This window comes from Rhincodon typus, chromosome 4 (assembly GCF_021869965.1).
Source record: "Rhincodon typus isolate 14 chromosome 4, sRhiTyp1.1, whole genome shotgun sequence".
NCBI classification, from domain to species: Eukaryota; Metazoa; Chordata; class Chondrichthyes; order Orectolobiformes; family Rhincodontidae; genus Rhincodon; species Rhincodon typus.
In genome coordinates, this window is record NC_063335.1 from 6,166,131 (window position 1) to 6,191,130 (window position 25,000).

At 37.9% G+C, this 25,000-nt stretch overlaps 1 protein-coding gene across 1 annotated transcript in view; it reads left to right on the plus strand.

Moving 5' to 3' along the window:
- Window positions 1-25,000, plus strand: part of lrrfip2 (leucine rich repeat (in FLII) interacting protein 2) — an 85,093-nt gene extending 60,093 nt beyond the window's left edge. Inside the window, exons 4-12 of the mRNA XM_048595625.1 lie at window positions 1,630-1,722; window positions 2,712-2,804; window positions 3,242-3,334; window positions 11,424-11,556; window positions 13,701-13,750; window positions 15,999-16,119; window positions 17,121-17,200; window positions 23,135-23,239; window positions 24,439-25,000. Of these exons, the coding sequence (XP_048451582.1) occupies window positions 1,630-1,722; window positions 2,712-2,804; window positions 3,242-3,334; window positions 11,424-11,556; window positions 13,701-13,750; window positions 15,999-16,119; window positions 17,121-17,200; window positions 23,135-23,239; window positions 24,439-24,549 (879 nt within the window). The 3' untranslated portion in view covers window positions 24,550-25,000. The remainder of the gene's footprint in view (window positions 1-1,629; window positions 1,723-2,711; window positions 2,805-3,241; window positions 3,335-11,423; window positions 11,557-13,700; window positions 13,751-15,998; window positions 16,120-17,120; window positions 17,201-23,134; window positions 23,240-24,438) is intronic.

Below are 25,000 nucleotides of genomic sequence, written 5' to 3' on the forward strand. Positions count from 1 at the left end.
ATCCAATTAACCTGTATTGCAGCAAAAGTTGCATCTCAATTGCCTTCATTCAGGGAGATATGTAACTGACGGATTGTTGATTAATTCCGATTGTGTTTGTGAATTAAAAATAAATCCTGGATTATGTACGTGGTTAAATTGTTCAGTTTGAAATCTGAGATTATCCGAGATGCTTCCTTTGGAAAATAGACACTGAGAAGGTTTTACTTAAATAGGAATAAATATTATAAGCATTAAATCTGGTGAAAGGTAGTGACTGAGGAGCAGAGTTTATTCACACTTTTTTTTTTTGGCATGTCCATTCCTGATGATATTTGTTTCAGCAAATTTAGGAGGAGGTAGGAATAAAATACACTTTTATAGTACCTCATCTTTCAGGAATGTTCCAAGTGCTTCCAAGCAATTGTTTTCTTTCAAAGTTCAGTCCACTGTTGTTCTATTACTGAGTGCAACATCCAATTTTATACGGCAAAGTCCTATGTGCTGCAAACAAGATGATCATTTGATCTATTTGTGGTAGCAACAAGGCCTCTTTCCATTCATACCATGGAATGTTGTATTCCTGTTTGATTTTAAGGAATAGATAAACAAGAACTTTACCATATTAATCTCAGTCATTGATAAATAAGGTACTAGCTGAGAACGTTCTGGGACATTACAAGTCGCATGCTGCCAATGACACTGACCGCTTGCCAATATCCATATTCTTTATCTTATGTTACTCAACCAATCTCCCAACTTAGCCAATAATTCTCCTTTCATTCTCTGGGCTTCAACTTCCACATCTTCTTTCAGATGGGAATATATTCTGGCCCTATGCACTTTCTTTGTTTTATTTGCATGTTTAGTCCTGCTATTGAAGGAACTTCATTGCCTATTCCAGTCACCTTCGACTCTTCACAAAGTTCATAAGATGATCAGGAAATTAAATTGCTAAGAACATCTCTGAATGCCATGTAAGAATATAAGAAATTGGAGGTTATTTGGCCACTCCAACCACCTGAGAATATTACCTGCCCAGGTTTGGTTTCCAGTCTCTGTTGAGCTGGCTGATTTTAGCCAAGCATTGACAGGAATATTGCAATCAGCCTCGCTAGATTAAACATTATACAGCAACCATTGATCTTTTTTCATAGCCTATTGTCGATTATTATTAAATTACGGATGGATGGCATCACATTGGACTCCAAACTTCAGTTTACATTTGACATACAACACTTGATGCATCAGTGTCATCAGATGCTGCTGAATGTCATCCTCTTAAGTAAAGATTCAACATCTTCAGGGAAGGAGAGGAAGGAAAAAAGGATAAAATTATATTACTTAGCAGTGAGCACTAATCAGGACTGCCAGTCTTAGTCATTTCTTGTGAATTGTCTCCATGTATGTATGTGTGTATGTATGTAATATGTATATGTATGTATGTAATATGTGTGTGTGTATGTATGGAAATCAAGTCCCAATGTTGAAAGAACACTATCCTGTCCCACAGTATTATTTCTCATGCCATGATCTAATCATTACTATGTTAGAAAAAAACTGTTTTTTGGGGGAAAAGAAAAAGCATGATGGACAACCTTAAGTTGTGACTAAGCTTTTTTTAAAAAAATGATCTCTTCTTTCTCTTAGGAACTGGAACGACAGAAACATATGTGTAGTGTGTCACAGCACAAAATAGAAGAACTTAAAGAGGGCATTCAGCAAAGAGATGAACTTATAGAGGTAGGTAGATGGTGAAGGCCTATATTCTTTTTTTCATGTTGTTTTAGGTGTTTGCATAAATTAAATGAAATAAATTAAATGAAATTAGCCCATGATTCTTGACTTCTGGAAATTAGGTAGTAACTGTCCTGCGAATGTCTTAAATTTTGGATTTGCATAGCCAATGAGCTGAATACTTTCAGGTGTTGTGTATTTCAAAAGCAAAGAATTCAATCCATATCCCGAGATTACTATCATGAAGTTGTTAAAACATTTTTGCAATAGATTAGCAGAAATCTGATTAACTACAGCTGATATTAACATACCTGCAGTATATACACTATATAATCTGAACAGCAAGTAAGATGGACAATCAAAAGAAATGCTATTAAACAAACTCATTGAACAGATAAAAGTAAAAATGCTTGTATGTTCAACAGTAGATGTAAAGGCCGTTGTAGGAATCCCTAGCTGTAGGATGTCCTGAATTTTTTTTTGCGCTTCCCACCGCTGTCAACTTTTGCAGTCGAGGGCATTAAGTATCTCAAATCAACTTAGTGTTTTGCCTCAGATGCACCTAATAATTGAGAGAAGTTGGGTAAGTTTATGCATTCCAGTTCTTGAGCTGTATTAGGTGCAAATTAAATGGGGTTAAAAATGGCCATCACAGATCAACCATTCACTATTTAAGTCTGTAAATCATAATTGCATCCTGTTTCAGCAGCCAGTAAACAAAAAAAAACTTCCTTCCTCAATCAACTATGACTACTTAATTGAGGGCAGCTATACAATTGGAGCCATCTGATATCTAACAGATTTGCATTTCTTGTTAAAATTTGCTTTATTCATCTTTCTGGGTCCTCTACTACATTGTTATCTGTTACGGCCTGATGTTTGTTTTGTTGAATCCTTTTAAATTCATCCCTTTTCCTTTTTAAGTACCTCATCTGTCTTGACTTTATGCTAACCGATGCTGAAGTTCCTTTCCTCGCCTGTGGCTTTTTCTGTAGGAAAACAAGTCTTTGCAGCAAAGGGTGGACACTCTCACCAGGGATGTGTTTGATCTGCAGGAAACTGTCAACTGGAAAGACAAAAAAATTGGGGTAGGCGGTCATATTAAGCAATGGCTGCATGGGGTGTTCTTTGTTGACTAATTAGTAAATGTGATGTCCCATTCTATATTCAGTGTGTCAGAGCATGATACACTATCAGTTGAAGCAAATGACAAATTGTCTTATTGCAAATACCTTTAGTGTAAATGTTTCTTGTGAGTTATCTTTTGCTTACCATGTATGGCGTAGATTTATTTTGGTTTGTTTGCACAAGCTTCTCAAAGCATGTGACACATTGCAATAGCTGTGCACTGTGAAGTCAGAAATTAATCTTGAGAAATAGTTGAAGGTGAGATTTAGTTTTTCCAGACTTCATCCTGTTGCTCTTGCCCTCTTGTGTCATCTGCTATATTCATGTCTTTGTTGCAATTTACATATGTTTTCTTTCTCTGCAATGTTCTTTATCCCACTTGCTGCCCTGTGTTCAGGCTCTAGAGAGGCAGAAAGACTACTTTGACTGCATTAGAAATGAGCGTGATGAGCTGAGAGATGAGTTGGCTGATCTAAGGGAAAAAACAAAGGTAGGAAATGTATATGGTTTAGGTTAAATAGTCTGTAGATTGATTGATTGATTTATTTGGGCTTTTGGTTAAAGTCCACAGCAATAAAATGAGGAGTAACTGAGAATTGAATAACAATACATCAAAAGTAGAGTAAAAGTATCCCGAACAATGAAATAGAAAATTAGCATTTCTTTATTTGTAGAAACTTTCATTAATCTTTTGCCTGTCTTATTGATGTTTACTTTTTCTTTGATTCTTCTTGACATTTTCATTTAATGCAGTTTTGTTGGGTCAGCTTGCCTATCATGCTCCTGGTGTTCTCCATCCGTTCATTTTTGTTGTTTCTGTTTGGTGAAACAGAATCTAACTGCTACATTGTTGTATTCCAACAGCTAAGCTATCATTGTTGTCACTATTTAATGAGTTTAGTTTTTCACAATCTCTGATTTAGCACTACTTAGCTAAACATGTGTGATAACTGTAATCTGTGCTTGGTAAATGAGTGAAACACACACCATCTAATGGTAATAAAACCTGAGCCTCATTAAACTGCTGATTTAACCCGACAGATGATGTCTAGTAACAGTACTGAGAAGACGGTACCACTGTTAAAGATGGTTCCTTCAGACAAGCTGTTTGTGCTTATATCCAGATTGCTACAGGAGTATATATATATTTGTTCCTATATTTGTGGCGTCTTGGATGGAATGAAATGTTCCAAGATGCTCTGTAGGATCATTATAAAGCTAATTATAGATCGGGAAATGTAAAGAGGTATTAATCAGATTTCTGAAACTGAGGGGTAGAAATTGAGGACTGTTTTAAAGGTGGGCAGTGAGGTAATGGGGAATCTCTCTCAGTGCAGTAAGGATATCCCCCAACTTGGGCTCAAGGCACAGCCACAAATGGTGAGAAAAAAGCAGAGATTGCTCAATAGACCTGAATTAGGTGGACTTAGAAATTTTGGAGAGTTGTGGGGCTGGAGGAGATTGGAGATGGGGAAGGACAAGATCATAGAAGAATTTGAAAACCAGGATAAAAGTTTCAAAATCAAGGCACTATTGACCAATATTACCTTCACCTCAGAAATGGACATTGATATTCATTTGGATATCCATTCAATTATCTTAATATTACATAAGTAACTCACAAATTTGCATCTACTCAATTTGAGGTACAACATTCTCAATGTCTGATTTACAGAAGTTTGTGTCTGAATCTAAGAATTATAGACTGGTTACATAGAACATAGAACAGTACAGCACAGTACAGGCCCTTCGGCCCACGATGTTGTGCCAAACTTTTACCCTAATCCTAAGGTCTATCTAACCTCCCACCCCTACCTTATACTATCATCCATATGCCTATCTAATAGCCGCTTAAATGCCCCTAATGAGGCCGACTCCACTACCCTCTCCGGCAATGCATTTCACACCCCTACCACTCTCTGAGTAAAGAACTTAGCTCTGACGTCTCCCCTGTATCTACCTCCGTTCACTTTAAAACTATGTCCCCTCTTAATAGCTACCTCCACCCTAGGAAAACGTCTCTGGCTGTCCACTCTATCTTTACCTCTGATCACTTTATACACATCTATCAAGTCACCTCTCATCCTTCGTTGTTCTAAAAGAGAAAAGCCCTAGCTCTCTCAACCTTTCCTCGTAAGACCTTCCCTCCATTCCAACATCCTGGTAAATCTCCTCTGCACCTTTTCCAACACTTCCACATCTTTCCGGTAATGAGACGACCAGAACTGGACACAATACTCCAGATGTGGCCGAACCAGGCTTTTGGAGAGCTGGAGCATAACTTCACGGCTCTTGAACTCAATCCCTCTATTAATGAAAGCTAACAACTCTATCCACCTGGGTGGCAGCTTTCAGGAAACTGTGGACATGAACCCCAAGGGAGACCATTAAGCCTGCCATGTCTACACTAATTCCCTGTAGAAGCAATTTAGCTAGTGCTTCCCCACATTCTCCCTGTTGCCCTGCATGCTGTTCTTTTTGAGACAAGCTAATTGCCTTTTGAATGTCCCGATTTAAAAACCTTCACCAAATACTCGGTGCATTCCATACCCTACTCAATCTTCGCTGTATGAAAAGGCTTTTCCTCACATCACCATTGCTTCATGATATACTTAATATTTTTCAGTTGTGGTAATTGCCAACTCAGTACGTCAATGAGTTTGACTAGTGATGGAAATCCTGCAGAATCCAGATCCGTGACTGGATCTGAATAGAACTGAAATAAATTAATTGCTTAAAATAGAGATCATAACTATTAAAGATGAAAGTGACGTGAAGGTGGAGCAAATTCCAGAAAATGCACAGTTATGTGTTTCATGATGTTCAACCTTAAGATTCCATATGAGCTACTGATTTATGCTGAGAATAAGCAAAATAAGGAAATAAATCAAGCAGATGGAAACTTTAAGAATCAGAAAATCAATATCTACAAAATATGCTGTGACAGCCAAGAGAAAATGAACTACCTCAGTTGTTACAGTGGATCTTGGGAGTGAAAAAAATGATGGCTCCAAATAGGACATGTTAACAGCACGGCACTGGTTCCAAAACTGAGTCATAAGCTGACATGAGAATTGGAGAAGCAGTGTTGACATCAGTTTCTCAAAGTGTAACTGACTGTTATCTTAACACATGTTGTAAACAGATGTGAACTTCTACAAGAGGAATGACATGAGTAAAATTCTCAACAGCTGATCCTCTTTACATCAGTGAACAGCGTAATGAATGAATCAACTTCAAATATCACTGACTTTGTTTTAAAAGATTTTCATGCGTCTGAAGTTTAAATGTTCATTATGCCCCACATAGTGGTATTTCACGTTCTTTTTTCCCCTTGAAATTATTTTATATCTGATACAGAACGATTACATTAGATTTGAATCTGCTTAACATTTATTTTCGTTGTTTAAATTCCTATATATCAAGACTTTCTGAAGATTTTTTTTGTGTGAAAAGCAGGTCATACATCTAAAGCAAACTACAAACGTTTGAGCACAACACAAGACTCAGGAGCAGGAATAGGTCATTTTGGCTCCTCAAGCCTGCCACTTGATCTGGTTGGAGGCTCAATTCTCCTTTCCTGTTTGTCTCCATAACTGTTAACTCTTGTTTATTGAAAATCTATCTAACTCACCTTCAATATATTCAATGTTTCAATCCTCCATTTCCTTCAGGGGAGAGCATTCTACCTACTTAACTATCCTCTGAGAAAAGAATTTCTGGTTATCTCAGTCTTAAATGGCATGTTCCTAATTTATCAATTATGTCTCTCAATTATAGACTTCCCCCATCAAGCATCTTGTCAAGTCCCCTCAAATCTATGTTTCAATAAATCACCTCTTTTTTTTTCCTAAACTCCAGTGGGCGTAAGTGCAACCTGTTCGACCTATCTTCCGAAAATAACCCCTTCATCCCAAGAAAACTGAACCATCTCTGACCTGGTTTTAATGCACCTGATATGCATGTAGTTTTAACCTCATTATAACACCCAGAAGTGGTCTAATTAAGATCCTTTACCTATCCAGCCTACACTTATCTACTTTTATATTCTATTCTCTTTGCAGTAAATGCTAATACTCCATTTGCCGTCCAAATTGTTTGCTTTACTTGCATATCAACATTTTGTCATTCATATAGCTGGACCCCCACATTTCTCTCTGGTGAGTTCTACAATCTGTTCTCATCAAAGTAACATATTGTGTTTCTATTCTCTCTCCCAGAGTAGACAACCTTGTACTTCCCACATTACACCCCATGTGCCATTTTTTTGCCCACTTCCATCTAACGTCTATATCTCTTTGCAGATACCTTGTGATCTCTTGGTAACTTAATTTCCTACTTTGTGCCATCAGTAAATTTAGTGAACATGCATTCAGTACCTACATCCAAATCATGGATAAGGATTATAAATAGTTGACGCTACAGCACAGATTCCTGTGGCACTCCTAGGAATAACATCTGGCCAACATGAAAATGTATGATTAATCCCTATACTCTGCTTCCTGTTAGCTAACCAAGCACACCACCCCACTCCACCACCACCACCGCCATGAGCACTTGTTTTGTGTTGTATCCTTTATTGTGCTTTGACAAATGGCTCCAAGTCTACAGATTTCCCATAGTTGTAATTCACTTCACATACATAATAAAGAAAAGATTGGCAAAGACGGTGTAAGCCCGGTACAGTTTGAGACACGAGAATTTGTAATGGAGTGAGGAAGTGGCAGAGAAACTAAACAAATATTTTGTGTCCATCTTCTCAGAGGAAGATCCATGAATCTCGAAGGATACTGAAAACAAGTGACAATGAGAAACTGAAGAAATCCATATTAGTAAACAAAAATAGTATCGGTTTCCATTATTAATTCCCTATCCTTGCCCTTCAAGGAACAACTTTATTTATTCCCTTTTTTTAAATACTTATGCAAGTTCTGCTAGGTTTTTATTTCTAGTGAGCTTTCTCTCAATCTCTTAATTTCATCCTTTTTTTAAGTCATTCTAGAGAAGGAGCGAAACTTGACCTTCTCTTGGGAAATAAGATAGGGCAAGTGACTGAAGCGTTGGTACGGGAACACTTTTGAACTTGTGATCATAATACTAATAGTTTTAAAATAGTTATGGAAAAGGATTAGTCTTTCATAAAAGTTAAAGTTCTCTGTTGGAGCAAGTCAAATTTTAAGAGTATGAAACAAGAACTTGTAAAAGCCATTTGGAGTAGACTGTTTGCAGGTAAAGGTATGACAGATAAGTGGGAGGCCTTCAGAAGTGTGACAATGAAAATTCAGAGGCATTATGTCTTTGTTAGAATGAAAGGCAAGCCTGGTAAGATCAGGTAACAATGGATGAATAAAAATATTGAGGTTCTAGTCAAGAATAAAAGAGAATCATATGTAAGATATACACAACTTGAATCAACTGAATCTCTTGAGTGTAAAGAGTGTAGGGGCAAGAAGGAAATCAGGAAGGCAAAGACGGGACATGAGGTAGCAGACAAGGTTCAAAATAATCCAAAAAGATTCTACAAATACATTAAGACCAAGAGAGGAACTAGGCAGAGAGTGGGACCTCTTAAAGATCAGCAAAGTCATCTTTGTGTTGAACCTCAGGAAATGGGAGAGATTTTAAATGAATATTTTGTGTCTAGAGAATTCAAGGAAGTAAATATTGATGTTTTGAAAACAGTTCACATTACAGAAAAGGAGGTGCTGGAAGTCTTAGAAAATGTCAAGGTAGATAAATCTCCATGACCTCATCAAGTGTATCCCAGGACTTTGTGGGAAGTTAGGGTGTAAATTGCAGGGCCCTAGCAGAAATATTTGAGGACTGGAGAGTAACTAATGTTGCGCCATTGTTTAAGAAAGGCTGTAAGGAGAAGGCTGGGAACTATAGACCTGTGAGTCTGACATCAGTGGTGGGTAAGTTGTTGGAGGTGATCCTGAAAGATAGGATTTATATGCATTTCGAGAGGTAAGGATTGATTAGCGATAATTGACATAGTTTTGTATCCATGGAAAATTGTATCTCTCAAACTTGATTGAGTTTTCTCATGAAGTAACGAAAAAGATTGAGGGCAGATCAGTAGATGTTGTATACTTCGACTTCAGTAAAGCCTTTGAGTTTCCACATGGATTAATTAGTATAGTTAGGTCACATGGGATTCAGAGTGAGCTTGCCAATGGTTACAAAATTGGCTTTACGGTAGAAGACATAGGATGGTGGTGGAGGGTTGTTTTTCAGACTGGAGTCCTGTGACCAGCAGCGTACCACAGGGATTGGTGCTATGTCCGCTTTTGTTTGTCATTTGTGTAAATGATTTGGATGAAAATGTAAGTATGGTTAGTAGAGATAGTAGGAACTGCAGATGCTGGAGAATCTGAGACAATGGTTAGTATGGTTAGTAAGTTTGCAGGTAATGCCAAAGTTGGTATAGTGAACAGTGAAAAGGTTATCTAAGATTGCAAAGATATCTTGATCAAGTGGGTCAATGGGCTCAGGAGTAGCAGATGGAGTTTAATCTCAATAAATGTGAGGTATTGCATTTTGGTAATACAAACAAGGACAGGACTTGCACAATTAATGGTAGAGCCCTGGGTAGTGTTGTAGAACAGAGACCTAGGGGTTCAGATACATAATTCTTTGAAATTTGCATCACAGGTAGACAGGGTGATCAAGAAGACACTTTGCATGCTTGCCTTCATTGCTCAGACTTTTTGAGTAGAAGAGTTGGGACGTCATGTCAATTGTTGTACAGGACACTGGTAAGCTGCCTTCTGGGGGTACTGTGTGCATTTCTGGTCGTCCCGTTGTAGGAAGGATAGAGAGGATTCAGAAAAGATTTACCAGGATGTTGCCAGGAATGGAGGGTTTGAGATATAAAAATAGACAAGAAAGGCTTGGACTTTCTTCACTGGAACATTGGAGGTTAAGGAGTGACCTTACAGAGGCTTATACAATCATGAGGGGCATATTTTTAAGAGTAGAGAGGTTAAAAAAGGATTTGAGGGACAACTTTTTTTTAACACAGGGTGCTTCATGTGTGGGATGAACTGTCAGAGTGGTGGATGCAGGTACAGTTACAACATTTAAAAGACATCTGGAAAAGTTCATGAATAGAAAAAGTTTGGAGGGAAATGGGCCAAGCACAGGCAGGTAGGACTAGTTTAGTTTGGGAGCATGGTTGGTGTAGACAAGTTGGACTAAATACTTTGTTTCCAAGATGTGTGACTCTATTCCTTATTAATTTCTAAAACCTGACCAATCTTCTAACCTGCCACTAAGCCTCGCAGTACTGCATGCTTTTTCTTCGAATTTGATAGTATCCTTAATTTGATTAATAGGGATGATGCATCCATCAAATAGGGTTGTCCTTTCTGGAATGCAATTTACTGAAAATTATGGAATATCTCCTCCAAGTCTGCCGCTGCTTCTCAACCTTTTAACTATTTACCTAGTTCACTTTAGTCAACACTCTGTTCAAGCCCTTATATTTGAATTTTTAAGTTTCAGACACTGGTCTTTGACTGTCACTACTTGCCCTCAAACTGAATGTGAAATTCTGTTATATTATGATCATTCTTGCTTGAATGTTCCTTTTCTGTGAGATCGTTAATTAATCTTGTTTCATTGTACATTACCAGGTCTAAAATATCTTACTTCATGGTTGTCCCTAAAACTTTCAGTTTTCAGAAATAGTCCCAAAAACACTCTGACCTCCTCTTCCAGACTACTTTTTCCAAACTGATTCATCCAATCCATGTGAAAACTGAAATGGCTGAAAATTGCTGCAATACCCTTATGGCATGCCCCTGTTATTTCGTCCTGTATACTCTGTCCTACAGTGTAGCTATTGTTAGGAGACACACAAACTACTTTCACAAGTCACGTCTTTTTGTAATTTCTCATCTCTACATAAACCGATACTGCATCATGATCTTCTGAACTCTGGTTTTTTCTCACTAATTATACTGCTGTTGTACTGAATTAACAGTGCCACCACTCAACCATTTAGTTCCAGTCCTGCAATTTCAAATAGCCTTGAATATTTAGGCTGGTTTAAAAAGAAATCAGCTTAATTCATGCCTTGAAACTTTCATGTTTCTGGTTAGTTTTGTTTGTCACCAGGATGCAAAGGAAATTTCATTTTTACCATTCGGACATTATTAGGCAATCTTGTAATTGGTGACATTTCATTCTGTTAGTATCAATTAGTTGAATGAAGATACGAAGGCTAGCTTCCCTGATTATATTATTTTAACTTTGCGAGTGATCCACTGAATGTTTAAATCTCTGATAAGAGTTGAATTTTTTTAAAGTCTGTTGTTTTTGAAGTTATCTAGTGAATTTATAACTGTAAAGACAAGAAAACGGTGAAGCTGCATCTAAGTTCACTTGGTAGCTTTAATCATCTCTTTTTTTCATTAAAAAAAAACTGTTGTATTCTGCTTGTGACTAAAACATATTTCACAGCTCAAGTTAACAGACTGAAATAAAGCAGTGTGGTTAGCAGTTTTGTGGACCATAGAAAATTGAAGATACTTGCTTGATTGAAGTTGACAGCTTAAATCATTTTTATTTTTCAGAAACATGGTCTGGTTATAATCCCAGAAGGCACACCTAATGGTGATGTAAATCATGAACCAATTGTTGGTGCTATAACAGTTGTGTCTCAAGAAGCTGCTCACGTGCTTGAAAGTGCAGGAGATGGACCATTAGGTAGTACTTGTTCAACTGTACTGTCCCAAGTTAATGAACAATAGAGCTTAACTGTTAAAAACCTTGTCTTAGCTGCTGTCTACTTGTAAAATATTTAGTTTAGCTGGTAGCTTGGTTATCTCATTCATTCAAGTCAGAGTGGCAAGTTTTGTCACGCTGACACACACCAAAACTTGATATTACAGTTCATTTGGGGAGTCCAAACTATGTTGGAACATGCAATTTTTAAATGCATTTTGTATTCCAGAGCTGAGTAGTGATGTAGAGGCTCCAGCTCTCTTTCCAACACGTGGCTGACCAAGAATCTCTCGTGCTCTTAGCACCTACTGTTGGCATGTGTTGGATAATTTGGAACAGGTTGATAATAAAACTATTTGGCAGCATAATGTTTTTAGCCATCAAGTCATGGGGTGGGTCTTGAACCTGGAGCTCCAGGCCCAGAGATGGGATCATTCCCCCACTGCAAGATAAGGCCCCCCGTGGCCCCCCCCCCCCCCAGCTTGTTCTGTACATGTAAGTTAACTAGTAGCCCTGCCATAGCGTGGAAGCAGGCCATTTGGCAGATCGAGTCCACACCGACCACCAAAAAGCATCCCAAACAGATCCACCCTACCATCCTATCCCTGTAACGCTGCATTTCCCATTTCTTTTGTCTGCTGTAATATGCAGAAAGACCTAAACGATATCAGGCTTTGACTGCTAAATGGCAAGTGCCAAGCAATGACTGACCATTTCCAATAAGGGAGAATCTAACAATCTCACCCTGACATTCAAAGCCATTACTGTCGCTGAATTCCACCATTGTCAACATCCTGGGAATTAACATTGACCAGGAATTGCGCTGGACCAACCATATACATATTGTGGCTACAAAAGAGTTTAGAGGCTCCAAATTTAGTGGCAATAACTCGTCTCCAGACTCCTCAAAGTTTGTACACCATCTGCAAGGCATAGGTTAGAATTGTGATGGAATACACCCCACTTATCTTGAGTGCAGTTCCAACAACAAACACACTCCACCGTCAACACACACTGGCAGCAGTGTGTACCATCCATAAGATGTATTGCAGCAATTCACCAACCCTCCTTTGAAAGTGTCTTCCAAATCCATGGCCACCCAGAAGAATTAGGGAAGTAGAGTCACACACAGTTGGAATTATATCTGTTCCTTCACTGTCGAGTTAGTCCTGAAACTCCCACCCAGATAGCACTGTGGGTATACCTCCTCACCATGGATTACAGCAGTTGCAGAAGGAAGCACACCATCAATTCGTCAAGGGCAATAAATCCTGGTCAAGAAAATGACACGCGTCCCGTGAATGCATTTTTTTAAAAAATGCGGTTTAATATCACTGCCATTGATTGATACCTGTCTTTACTTTGCTGATCATGGACATAGACTGCTGGGGTGGTTAACTTGCTCCCATGAGGCCTCCTACTATTATGAGTTCTTGCATTGACCTCCACCATACTGGATGTGGTCTCCAAGCTTTTGAGTGGATTCATTGGTAGCTTTGGAATTGCTTTACTTGGTCTTTTACACACCACTTTTTCTGTTTCAAATGCATCCAGTTTTATCAGGCTTAGCTTCTTCAGGTCAGTACCACCATTTTTTTTTTCACGTGTGTCCAGTCCTGGTCCTGACATGCCCTTTCATATTCATCGTTGAACCAGGTTTTATGGTAATGGTAGAGTGAGGGACATACCAGGCCATGAGATTATAGAAATTAATACAATTCTTTTGCTAATGGTCAATAGAACGTTATGAATGTCCAGTTTTAAACACAAGGTTTGTTCTGAATCTATTACATTTATCATCCATGGCGGTGCCACACAGTGATTGGGAGTATCTAATGTCAATTTACTGTGCAGTAATCATCCCTACCAATAATTTTGTGTGCAGATGCATCCTTAGGCTGGACCTGAAAGGTCCTTCACTTGAAATGTTAGTTTGTTTTTCCTCTACAGATTCTGCCAGACTTGCTGAGTGTTTTCAGCATTTTAGTTTTTTATTTCAGATTTCCAACATTTTGATTTTTTAAAAAGATGTTTGAGTTATCAAACTTGTTCAAGTTATGAGTTAACTAATATAATTATTTTTGACCTCAGTTTGCAATTTTTTTATGTGTTTCCTTATGTTGTAGATGTGCGGCTAAAGAAACTAGCCGATGAAAAGGAAGAATTGCTTGCACAGGTAATTAACTTAATCACTTGAAAATTGGGAAAGAAAGCAAAATAATCAAAAATCATGCAATATCAAAAAGGAAAAGTTGCTCTCTGGTCTTTTGACTTGCATATTTAAGGACAATTTAGCATTTGCATTCTGAAGCTAGGCAATGTTAGTAGGAAATTTTATTTTATGCCTTTATTTGCTATGTATGAATGGTATTGTTTAGTCACATTTGCACCTCAACTGCAAAGAATTTCATTCCCAAATGCCAACATATCTGACATTGAGAAGAAAAACGCAGAATCATGCATTTGTCATAACTCACTAGTTTCTTTGGAAAATCCCAAAACATTTTGCATGCAGTGATTTACACAGTCATGAATTGTTCATATGTTGAAGCTTTCATCAAAATATCACTCCAGTATATAATGATTAAAACACCATTCAAATAGTATGCCTCCACTGATGGGAATAAAATACTAAGATACTAGATTGCAGTTATATCAACATTTGAAGAAGATTGACACTGTTAGGCCAAAGCAGCCCACTTGATTGATTGTTCATTCACCACCTTTAACATCCACCCATTGCACTGTGACTGCAGTGTGTAGTATCCAACGCATGAACTGCAGTAACTTTCCAAGGCTTTTTCAACAGTACCAAAGGGCAGCAGGTGTAGGGAACACCACTATCTACCAAGTTCTTCTCCTAGTCTCTCATTCTCCTGACACATTTGTATCATCATTTTTTGTTGTATCAAAATTCTGAAACCCACTACCATACAGTTACAGTAAGTACTCAACAGCATTTGAAGCAGAATGCTCACCACCAGCATTTTCAAGACATCAGGAACAGCCATTAAAAGGTGTTCTTTCCACTGAACTAAACCACTAAACTACTGTTTTAGTCATTCTGCAGGAGTATTTTCTTTAAAATATTTTAGTTGTAAAGAACAAAATAGAACACATTTTCTTATTACCGGTGTTTGGTTCTTAAACAGCTTGAATCACTTAACCTAAATAACTTTAAATGTAAGCTGGCTGACTTGCTTCATCATTTCAGTTTCATGCAGTCTTGACTGTTCCATTTCTGAGTAGGGAGTGTTTAAAGTTTGTGTAAATACTTTGTTCTGTTAGGCAAAATGGACTAGTCCAGTAACATTAATAATAAATGTATTGATCTGAACAGTACAAATTCTTCTTGCAAGTCATTGATCATATTCATAGTGGATTGTCAATTTTCACAAGTCTACTTTGAAAATGCAATGTGAAATTCTGCTAATATTAGTGTGGATGATTTATTTCTCCCCGATTGCACAATGTGAAATGTGTCATGGTGTAATGTCTTAAATAACAGTTTATAGAGTGTGCAGTCACTCTTATTAGTATCCTAGTCCTGATGAAGTGTCCCAAACTGAAACGTTAACTTGCCTGCTCCTCTAAAGCTGCCTGACCTGCTGTGTTCCTCCGGTTCCACACTGTATCGACAGTTTCTCATTCATGATCTTTTCGGTCAGAGTTTGCTGGGGATGTGAGGAGGTGTCAGTGACTTTTAAAAGTTCTCATGCATTTGTGATTTTTATTTAAATCTTGAAATGCAATAGTTTCGTTTTGCTTTTGGAAAATGCTTGACAGTTGACAAATTACACTGCTGCGTGTGCTAACGGTTATAATCTGTTGACTTGTTTTCCATTCTAAAATGCTGTGTCACCATTTTCCACTATTCCAAACTTCTCTAATGTACTCTAGTGAACCTGGCAGACGATCATTCGGTTCTTTTTCCTAAGATGTCAGTCACTTATTCAAAATCACCTCTTTGTTTTACTATAATGCAGCAAGCTTACAATAGGACTTGATGCTAGTGGAGAAATAAACAGACCAGTCTTTGCATCAGGCTTGGGATAGAAACACAGGAGGCAGAAAGTGATGCTGGAAAACTAAGATCAATGTTGAACCAAAGAAAAAGAAATGTTTCCAACTAATTACAGCAAGCTGGTAATGATTTCCAACATTTCTTCATTCTGAAACCATAGTCTCTTGACTGAAGGTGGTGCTATGGTAATGATGTGGTCAACATGAAATTTATTTGCCAGAAGAGTTTTCCAGTGTTTAAAAGTGTGTTCCTCACAAATACAATATATTTTATTTTCCTCAATGAGAGGCATTTAGTTATGTGACCTACTTAGATGCACTTTTCTGCCATTCTAAATGTGTGTTTTCACTACTTCAATTTTTTTAAGCTTATTAACCTTTGGCCACTTTGCTCTTGGTAGATCAGAAAGCTGAAATTGCAGTTGGAAGAGGAAAAACAGAAGAACTCGAGGATTGAAAATGTGTTCACCGATTCTGATCGGCTAGAAAATGGCACAGACCTACAAATTCTGGAAATGCAGAGTAAGTCCACAGAATCAAATGATGTCAGGCCTGCTAATTGATAACTAAAGAATTTAAGTGTCGGGTGTCTCTAACCCATTTACATTTGAAAATTCTGATATTTACTACGATATGGTTTCACCTATCATTGCGGATTCTGGTTCTTTGCCCAAAATGTTGACCTGGTTAGTGAGCTGTATGTATGCCAAGGAATCCTTACCCAACTAACTGTTCGCAGGGATGGTTGGAATTTAATGCAAGAGTACAATGTAAGAAACAAGAGCAATAGAAGACCATAAAGCCAGTCGAACCTGATCTGTATTCATTACAATCAGGCTGATCCTTATCTTCAACTCTACTTTCTCATGCACTCTCCCATATTTCTTGATTCCCTGAAAGACACAAAATATATCTCTTTCAGGTGAATTATATTCAAATCATGCTGCACCAGTTGCCCTCTGGGATGGTAAGGTTCCCAAGAGGTTCCCAACAAGTTTGCACTGACACTGAAGACCGTCCCGCCCGGGCCCAGGCACCACCCTATCCCCAGACTCCACATTTCCCATGGCCAGTCCACCTACTCTGCACATCTTCGGACTGTGGTAGGAAACTAGAGAGGCTGGCAGAAACCCACACAGGCACAGGGAGAACATGCAAACTCAACACACCGTCACCTGAGGCTAGAATTGAACCACTTAGCCACTATGCCCCCCCGAAGTTATTTAATATTAAAGTTTATTTAGAGTTATTTAAAAACCAGTAAGTTTTGGGTTGAGTGATTCCATTATGGAAAGGTTCTGGATATGTAATTGGGGAATGCATTTTTAAGAGGTCATTGTTTCTTGCACATGATACTTAATAAGTTATCAGTAGGCTCTTTGAGCCATGAGTTTTAGTCATTGCTGATGACTTGTTTTCCCTTCAATCAAATTAACTTTTAAGTATCTTTTGAATCTTGTCAAGCAGTTCCATGTGCTTTTGAGTTGTTTCGTGTAATATCACCTCACTCTGTTTACTTTTAGGAGATGTAAATAGGCAGTTGAGTGAGTACAAGTTTAAACTGTCTAAGGCAGAACAAGACATTGCCACTGTTGAACAAAATGTAAGTATCTGGCATACCATTATAATTTTAGTGTCACAAAATTTCTATCAATTTTCTTCGTGTAATTGTGCACAAATATTTATTGTATGGAGTAATAATTTAATAGCTTGAGTCTAAAGAATTGGCTAATGTTGATGTAGCATGACGTAACAGTGTGCCTGCTGCAGATTGATCTTATCAAGGAAACTCTGAGTTTGTGTAGATCTGTGACTGCATGTAGTGTTAGTCTGTTAAGTTTTTTTTAAAAATGCTGCTAATCTGTGTGCCCAGTGGTGTAACTGGAGGAGTGCATTGTCATTCTTGTCCCACTACTCCACAGATCACAACATAAAGATTGGCTATTTCAGTAACTGGAAAAACTATATCTGTCTGGTTTTAAATTAAATCATCTAATGACCAGGTTTCTTAAACACTTGTGGATTATTAACAAAACAAACTTATTCAATAAAGATGAAATAATTGGTTAATATGCACAACCAGAAATGTAGAAGTACAAATGATTATCCCTCTGAATATCCCCAAAATACATGCAAAGGCACATATGCATGGATGCATGCATGCATGCACATTTCCTCATTCTCTTCTGGAAGCGAGAAGGAAATTTGGATTTGCGTACAACTTGGAGTTCTGAAAAAGAACATTTTTGTCAATGGGTAGTCGTTTAAGGCAAAAGGACAAGTGTAGAATGTTCCAAAGTTTGTTGCTGTGATGCTCTAGCATGAGTGGTTGAGTCACTAATCTCTCACAGTTGTCTCTTGAGTCTTGGAGACGTAGCTTGCTCTAGCGTTATGATATGGAGAAGTTCTTTCCAAATAACAGATATTTCTCCCTGAATTCACTAACAGGGTTTCCTTTTCAGAAAAGGAAGAGATCAGCCAAGCAGCCCTTCTTCGTGTCTTCCCTCTTTGCTCCCCTCCCCCTTTTCTATTAAATGACAATCAGATTACAAACCAGAATGTCTACAAACCACTCACTGTTTAAATATCTCAAGTAAAACAACCAGGTTTCACCAGACATGTAATTTCTTGGAAGCCTTGTTTAGAATAAAATTTCCAATGCCTAGAGTGACTTCAACAAACCATTCCAGGAGTTTCCACACATTTTAAATAAATCCATTTTTCCACAATTCTTCAAAACTTAAGTTTTCTAACTCCAGACTAGAGCAGTATTCTAAGAGACATCAAAACCTCCTGTTATAGCAACCTGAAGATGTAACACCCTGTATTTTTACAAATATGCAAGTATCATTTCTGCTGTCTTTGTAATTTTTGTTATTTATATTTGTAATTTATGCAACATTTAATATTAAAATATATGCATAGATAATTAAAAATTGCAATATGAACATGCCCATGAAATGATGTTGCAGATTGTGGATATTGCATTGCTTTTTGCTCCACTAACATACCATGGGTTATTCCATTTTTAAGTTACATTTATCAAATTATCATCAATTTATGTTGGTGTCAATAGAAAGCTGTTTAATTTTCCATTAGTATAAAGCTCTTTGGTGAATCTTGTTTTGGTGCTGTCCAGCTGAAAAACTTGTAGTTTTTCATTATAATTATATATAAAAGTACATGTATTCACTCTAAAATTCTTGATCATTCATTAAGTTCTGTATAGTGTAGTACCCAAGCCTACAGACCAGAAAGATCCAGGTTCTCATGTGTTGAGTTCGTTAATCTCCATGGACAATAAGAGAGGGTTGCATATGTATTTTTTAAAATATATATTGCATTCTAATACTGCCCTATATTAAGTTACCACTTTATTTTTCCACTTTTTTTTCCCTTTTTCATCACCCATTCTTTGCAGCAAGGTATTTTTATTTTGGGGTGATACATTTATTCCATCATCCTTGATAATCGACCTAGGATGTTTAATCATATTTAACTTTTCTGGACTTGCATGTTTGGGCAGAGCTGTTGTTGCCCTATTCGTTAAAGACACATTCATGTAACCAAATTCTGAAGGTGTATATGTTATAATCCTATCTGATGGTAATACTAGAGAAATAAGATTCTAGAATGAAACCTGGCTTGATAGAATGTAGGTTTTATTTTCACAATTTTATGTACACAATTTTATTTATCATGGGACTGAATTGTTGGCAGCCTCTTGTGAATATGTTGTACTTTTAACAAAAGAACAATAAAGTCTGCTATACATAAAAGGAAAGCAAAGCACAAACTATTACCCTATACAAGTATGAGTTGAAATGGTTTATTACACAAATAAGGAATAAAGATTTCACTCTGTAGACCTCAGCAACAGACTTAGATACTCGAACCTCACCCTGTTGCACTTAAAAATTCTTTCTTCAGTTTGCATGCTGTACCTGGCTTCTTTCTGCATTTACTCAGTATCTGTTTCTGAGACCTTTAAAATGTTAACAGAAACACTTATTTTATACATGGGCTCATTTGAACTGCTTTTCCACAACTTTCTGTTTCTGGTGCTCCTTCCCTAATATCCAAACCACTCAGGACTTCATTTCTTCTGCCCTGACTGTTCTGAAGACTGCTGGTCATTTATCAGCCTTTCTTTCTCTGAAAGAAATTTGAGCACTGCCCTGAAAAGGAGTGCACTGATCTCCTGGCTCATTCTAGCTTTATAAAAGAACTGTTTTCTTGTCTTTGTCTATCTATGTCATAGGAAACCTTGTGCAGCAACCATTCTTTTCTCTTCAAAAACACTTCAAGAGTTTTAAAAGCCTCACTTAGGTCATATAAGAAAAACTTCAGTCTTCCCAGAACCCCTCCTCCCACCACAACACAAACATGAAACTAAAATTAGATTCTTACCTCAACTCATGCAATATAGAAATACAAGTCAGCCTGAAATCTGTATGTGGTCCTGTCAGTTTTGGAACCAAGCTTCTATATAATAGTATATCATAAACCTTCATCATTGTGTGTGTATGGATTAAAATTTGATTCCAGTGTGTCTCTCGGCCATGAAACCAAAATATTGGATATTGTTCCTTTGTACCTCTCCTTCTTCTCCCAGCTGCTCATTAAGAAATGTCTGAAAGAAATGCAGATTCTCTCATCCTTTTGGCAAAAGACTGTGCTTTCATGCAACACTACTTTGGCCCAGCTGGAATGTATGAACTTAACATGCTGTTTACTAATTGTAGACAAATTATAAATTTTAAATGTAAAAAGTAGACCTGCAAAATAGCAAACAAAGCAAATCTTTGCTCCCCACCTCCTAGCTGTGGGGAGAATCAGCATGCCGAGCTCTTGGTCTTCCATCCTTTGATTTATTTAGTTACATCAGTGCCCTAGTTAAGATTTCAACTTTTCAAAGAACTGATATTTTATCCATCGTGATCAAATGAAGTGCTGCTTACATCAGGAGGTACGATGTTTTGTGTAGTTATGTTTATGACAGATGCGTGATGCAGGGAGGTGAGTCTGAAGCTTTTGAGCTATCAGCAGAGATTCAAAGATAATGTACTTCTCTCCAAGTCAACAGAACAATGCATAAACTATCTTGACACCACATTGTGTGAGGTGTACTGTTTGGATTAGATTAGAACGGGAGTAGGCTATTCAATCCCTTGAATAATGGGGCAGGCTCCGAGGGAACACTGCTGATCAGTGGCTTAATTCCATATGCCTGCCTTTGTCCCAAATTCTTTAAGTCCTTTTGATCATGAAAAACGTATCTGTCTCAGATTTAGAATTAAACCTGATCCTGCATCCATTGCTGTTCATGGAAGAGAATTCCAAAATGCTACCAAGCTTTGTGCGAAGTGTTTCCTAATATTTCTCCTAAACAGACTGTGCCCCCTAGTTCTAGAATCCCTTAGCCAGTGGACACAGTTTATGAAATAACTCCATAGAGGCTGGTATCCCATCACCATTTATTTATACAATGAGAGGCCTTGACACTGATTCCCCCAGAGCCAGCTCTCAGTAAACAGGATATCTGACACTTCTGTTCTTTTTTTCTTTCCTAAAATAACTGCACTGAGGCCGGTATCCCATCAGCAAATCACCCTTTAATTATTTGTGCACAGTACGCTGGCTGTGACCAGCCAGCTCAGAGTCAGTGACAATTCTGTTCTTATCTGTCAGAAAGGGCTCCCTGATTGGGGCTATTAATCTGGTCCAATCAGGGAACTCATTCTTTCAGCTCCACTTGGCTGACCTTGCTGCAATCACTATAGTTCATCTTTATATGCCCTGTTTTTTCCTGTTATTATCTTGAAGACTTTAATCAGATCACCTCTTAACTTTCTAAATTCTAGAGAAAACACACTTCATTTGTATAATCTCTCATAATTCAACCCCTGAAGTTCAGATATATCATTCTTGTAAGCCTATATTGTATTCCCTCCAATACCGATATATTCTTCCTAAGGACCCAGACCTGGTCTCAGTACTCCCAAGTGTTGTCTAACCAAGGTATTGTATAGCTGCAGCGAAACATCTGCATTCTTGTAATTCAGTCCTTTATATCTAAAGCCCAACATTCCAATAGCTGCCTTGATTATTTTCTGCACCTGTTTGTGGCATTTTAAAGATCTATGTACCTGAATCCCAAGTCTCTTTAGACATCCAGTGTACTTCACTTCAAACCATCGAGAAATAGCCTAACCTATCGTTTCTTGGTCCAGAATGGATAACCACCTACTTGCATACATTGAAACCTGTCAGTCTCAGCTTTGCCCATTCACCTAGTCTATCAATACTGCTTTGTAATTTTATGCTGTCATCTACACTCTCTACAATACTGCCTAACTTTGGGCCATCTTTGTGGATATATGACTTTCTGTGCCATTTTCCGAGTTGTTAACAAATAAATGTGAATAATTGAGGCCCTAACACAGACTCTTATGGAAAGCCACAAGTCACATCCTGCCAATATGAGTACTTAGCTATTATCTCTACTTCTTGTTGCCTGCCACTCCACCACTTTCCCAGCCATGTCAGTAATTTGCCCTCAATTCTGTGGGCTTCTACCTTGGTTAACATTCTGTTCTGTGGTACTTTATCAAATGCCTTCTGGAAATCTATATAAGCAACATCCATAGACATTCCCTGTCGACTTACTTAATTCCTTTTCAAAAAATTCAGTGAGGTTTGTCGGGCGTGACCTGTCTGTCATTAAACTGAGGTGCTGTCTTCTTAGTTTGAGGGTGTAACGATTAAGAGAAGCAGATGTGTTCACCTGGCCTCGTGGACAACAATGTTCTCTTTCAGAAAACATTGGTCATTTAACTCTTTGTGGAACCTTACAAATTGACTTGACAATTTTGTTTAACATTGAGGTGAAAAAAAGTCGCATTTAAATAGAATCTTGCATGCCCTCAGGACATCCACTACAACATATAGCCAGTAAAATACTCTTGTAGCGCAGTTATTGTTGAAGCTAGAAATAATGACCGTGAATTTGCTTGCAGTTAGCTTCCATGAACGGCAATGAAATAGATGATCAGATTTTTTTAGGTATTTGCTGATGGATAAATGGTGGCCAAAACACTTGGGTGGGGGGAAAGGGGAGTACTGTTTTTAAAATCAGGGGATCTTTAACACCTGACTGAGATGACCGATAGAAACTCTATGTATAAAAATGATTATAGATATTTATCGCCGAAGAAATGCCCATTTTGTTGGATTCACCAAAATGAGAAAGCTTTTGCAGCATCTGCAATTGTGGTGACTTGATCATCATCATATTCTCAAACTTAGCCAATGAAAGGAACCATTTGGACCTAACAATAATTTAGATATTTGGAGCATTATCCAAAGTATGGAATCATATATTTAAATGTTTTGACCCTTGATTGGAGTTTTGCTTTGGGTGGAAGTCACAAATTCTAGTTTGTCCAACACGTCTTTTTAATAATTCTGTGGAAGTGTTTCCTGTAGTTCCCATGATAGTAATGTCGTGGCTTATTTTTTTTGTATGAATTTTCAGGTTGTCAGACTTGAAGGGCAGGTGCTTCGCTATAAAACAGCAACAGAAAACTCAGAAAGAATAGAGGATGAACTAAAAGCAGAAAAGAGGAGGTTGCAGCGAGAGGTATGCAGAATATTTACTCATTACTATGTTTGTAAGTCAGAACAACATCAAAGAACAAAGAAAATTACAGCACAGGAACAGGCCCTTCGGCCCTCCAAGCGTACGCTGAACCAGATCCTCTATCTAAACCTGTCGCCTATTTTCCAATGATCTGTATCCCTCTGCTCCCTGCCCGTATCTGTCTAGATACATCTTAAATGACGCAATCGTGCCCACCTCTACCACCTCTGCTGGCAACGCGTTCCAGGCACCCACCACCCTCTGCGTAAAAAAAACTTTCCACGCATATCTCCCTTAAACTTTTCCCCCCTCACCTTGAAATTGTGACCCCTAGTAATTGAGTCCCCCACTCTGGGGGGGGGGGAGAAAGCTTCTTGCTATCCACCCTATCTAAACCTCTCATGATTTTGTAGACCTCAATCAGGTCCCCCCTCAACCTCCGTCTTTCTAATGTATATAATCCTAATCTACTCAACCTCTCTTCATAGCTAATGCCCTCCATACCAGGCAACATCCTGGTGAACCTCCTCTGCATCCTCTCCAAAGCATCCACGTCCTTTTGGTAACGTGGCGACCAGAACTGTACACAGTATTCCAAATGTGGTCGAACCAAAGCCCTATACAACTGTAACATGACCTGCCAACTCTTGTACTCAATAGTCCGTCCGATGAACAAAAGCATTGCAGAAATGCGTTGTCCTTTTATGCTATTCTGAAGAGCTTTTTGAGGTCCAAAACAGGCCACAGTAGGTTAAATGGTCTTTTTGCCTCGCTGGTCTCTTCCATTCTTTTGACTTAATCCATTTTTCCCCTCATTTGTATTTGCATGTTTTGTTGTAATGTTCATTGTTAAATTGCCAGTCTTAATGATGTGATGATGACTTATTTAAATATCATTTCCAATACATCATTGTGTTTGTGTTTTTAAGTATTTCATGTACAGTGCTATATTGCTTTTACTCAACCCCAGGACCTCCCTCCAAACAAATTAGGTGGCTATAAATACATTTTTAGTTCTGCATTGCATCATAAGTAGAAAATGAGTGATTCTATTTTTATTTCCCAACAATCATCCCCATGTTGCTATGGCTGATTGAGGCGTTCAACTATTTAAGTAAATCTTGCATGGCATCTTGCAATTTTCAATGTATTGTTTTAGCTTAGTGATAATGACCAAATGTATCTCAATTCCTCCTCAGTTACGATCAGCATTGGATAGGAATGAAGAGATGGAAATGACCAATAGCCACTTGATGAAGCGATTAGAGAAGATGAAAGCCAACAGAAATGCATTACTCTCTCAGCAGTAAAGAGAGAAGAGCTGGGGCACTGTATCTATAACTAGCAGAACTTCCATGCATCGCAACCTAAAGAGCCTTTCCATTGGTACAACCACTTTCAAACACTGAAAAATGTCCTTTATTAAGGCTTCAGTTTTATAAGTGTTGGCATAAAGTTTTTGTAATTTATGAGAGATTCATGGCATTGTCTAATGTCTATGTTTGTTAATTGTGAATTGTATTGTCTGTTTAGCTCACTGGGTTAAGAGCCTTTGAAATGGGTTGTGTCTTTGTAATGGGCGATTTTAGCAGGTAAATACAAATAGATTTGATTGTTTATGGCTTTAATATGCCAAATTGATCTACATAAACCTTTCTGCTGCTTAGAAATTATAGTGGTTGCTTAAGACCTTGAACGACTGCATGAACAGACCAGATGCACAAGATAACCTCATGACCCTTTTGAAAATCTGACTACTCT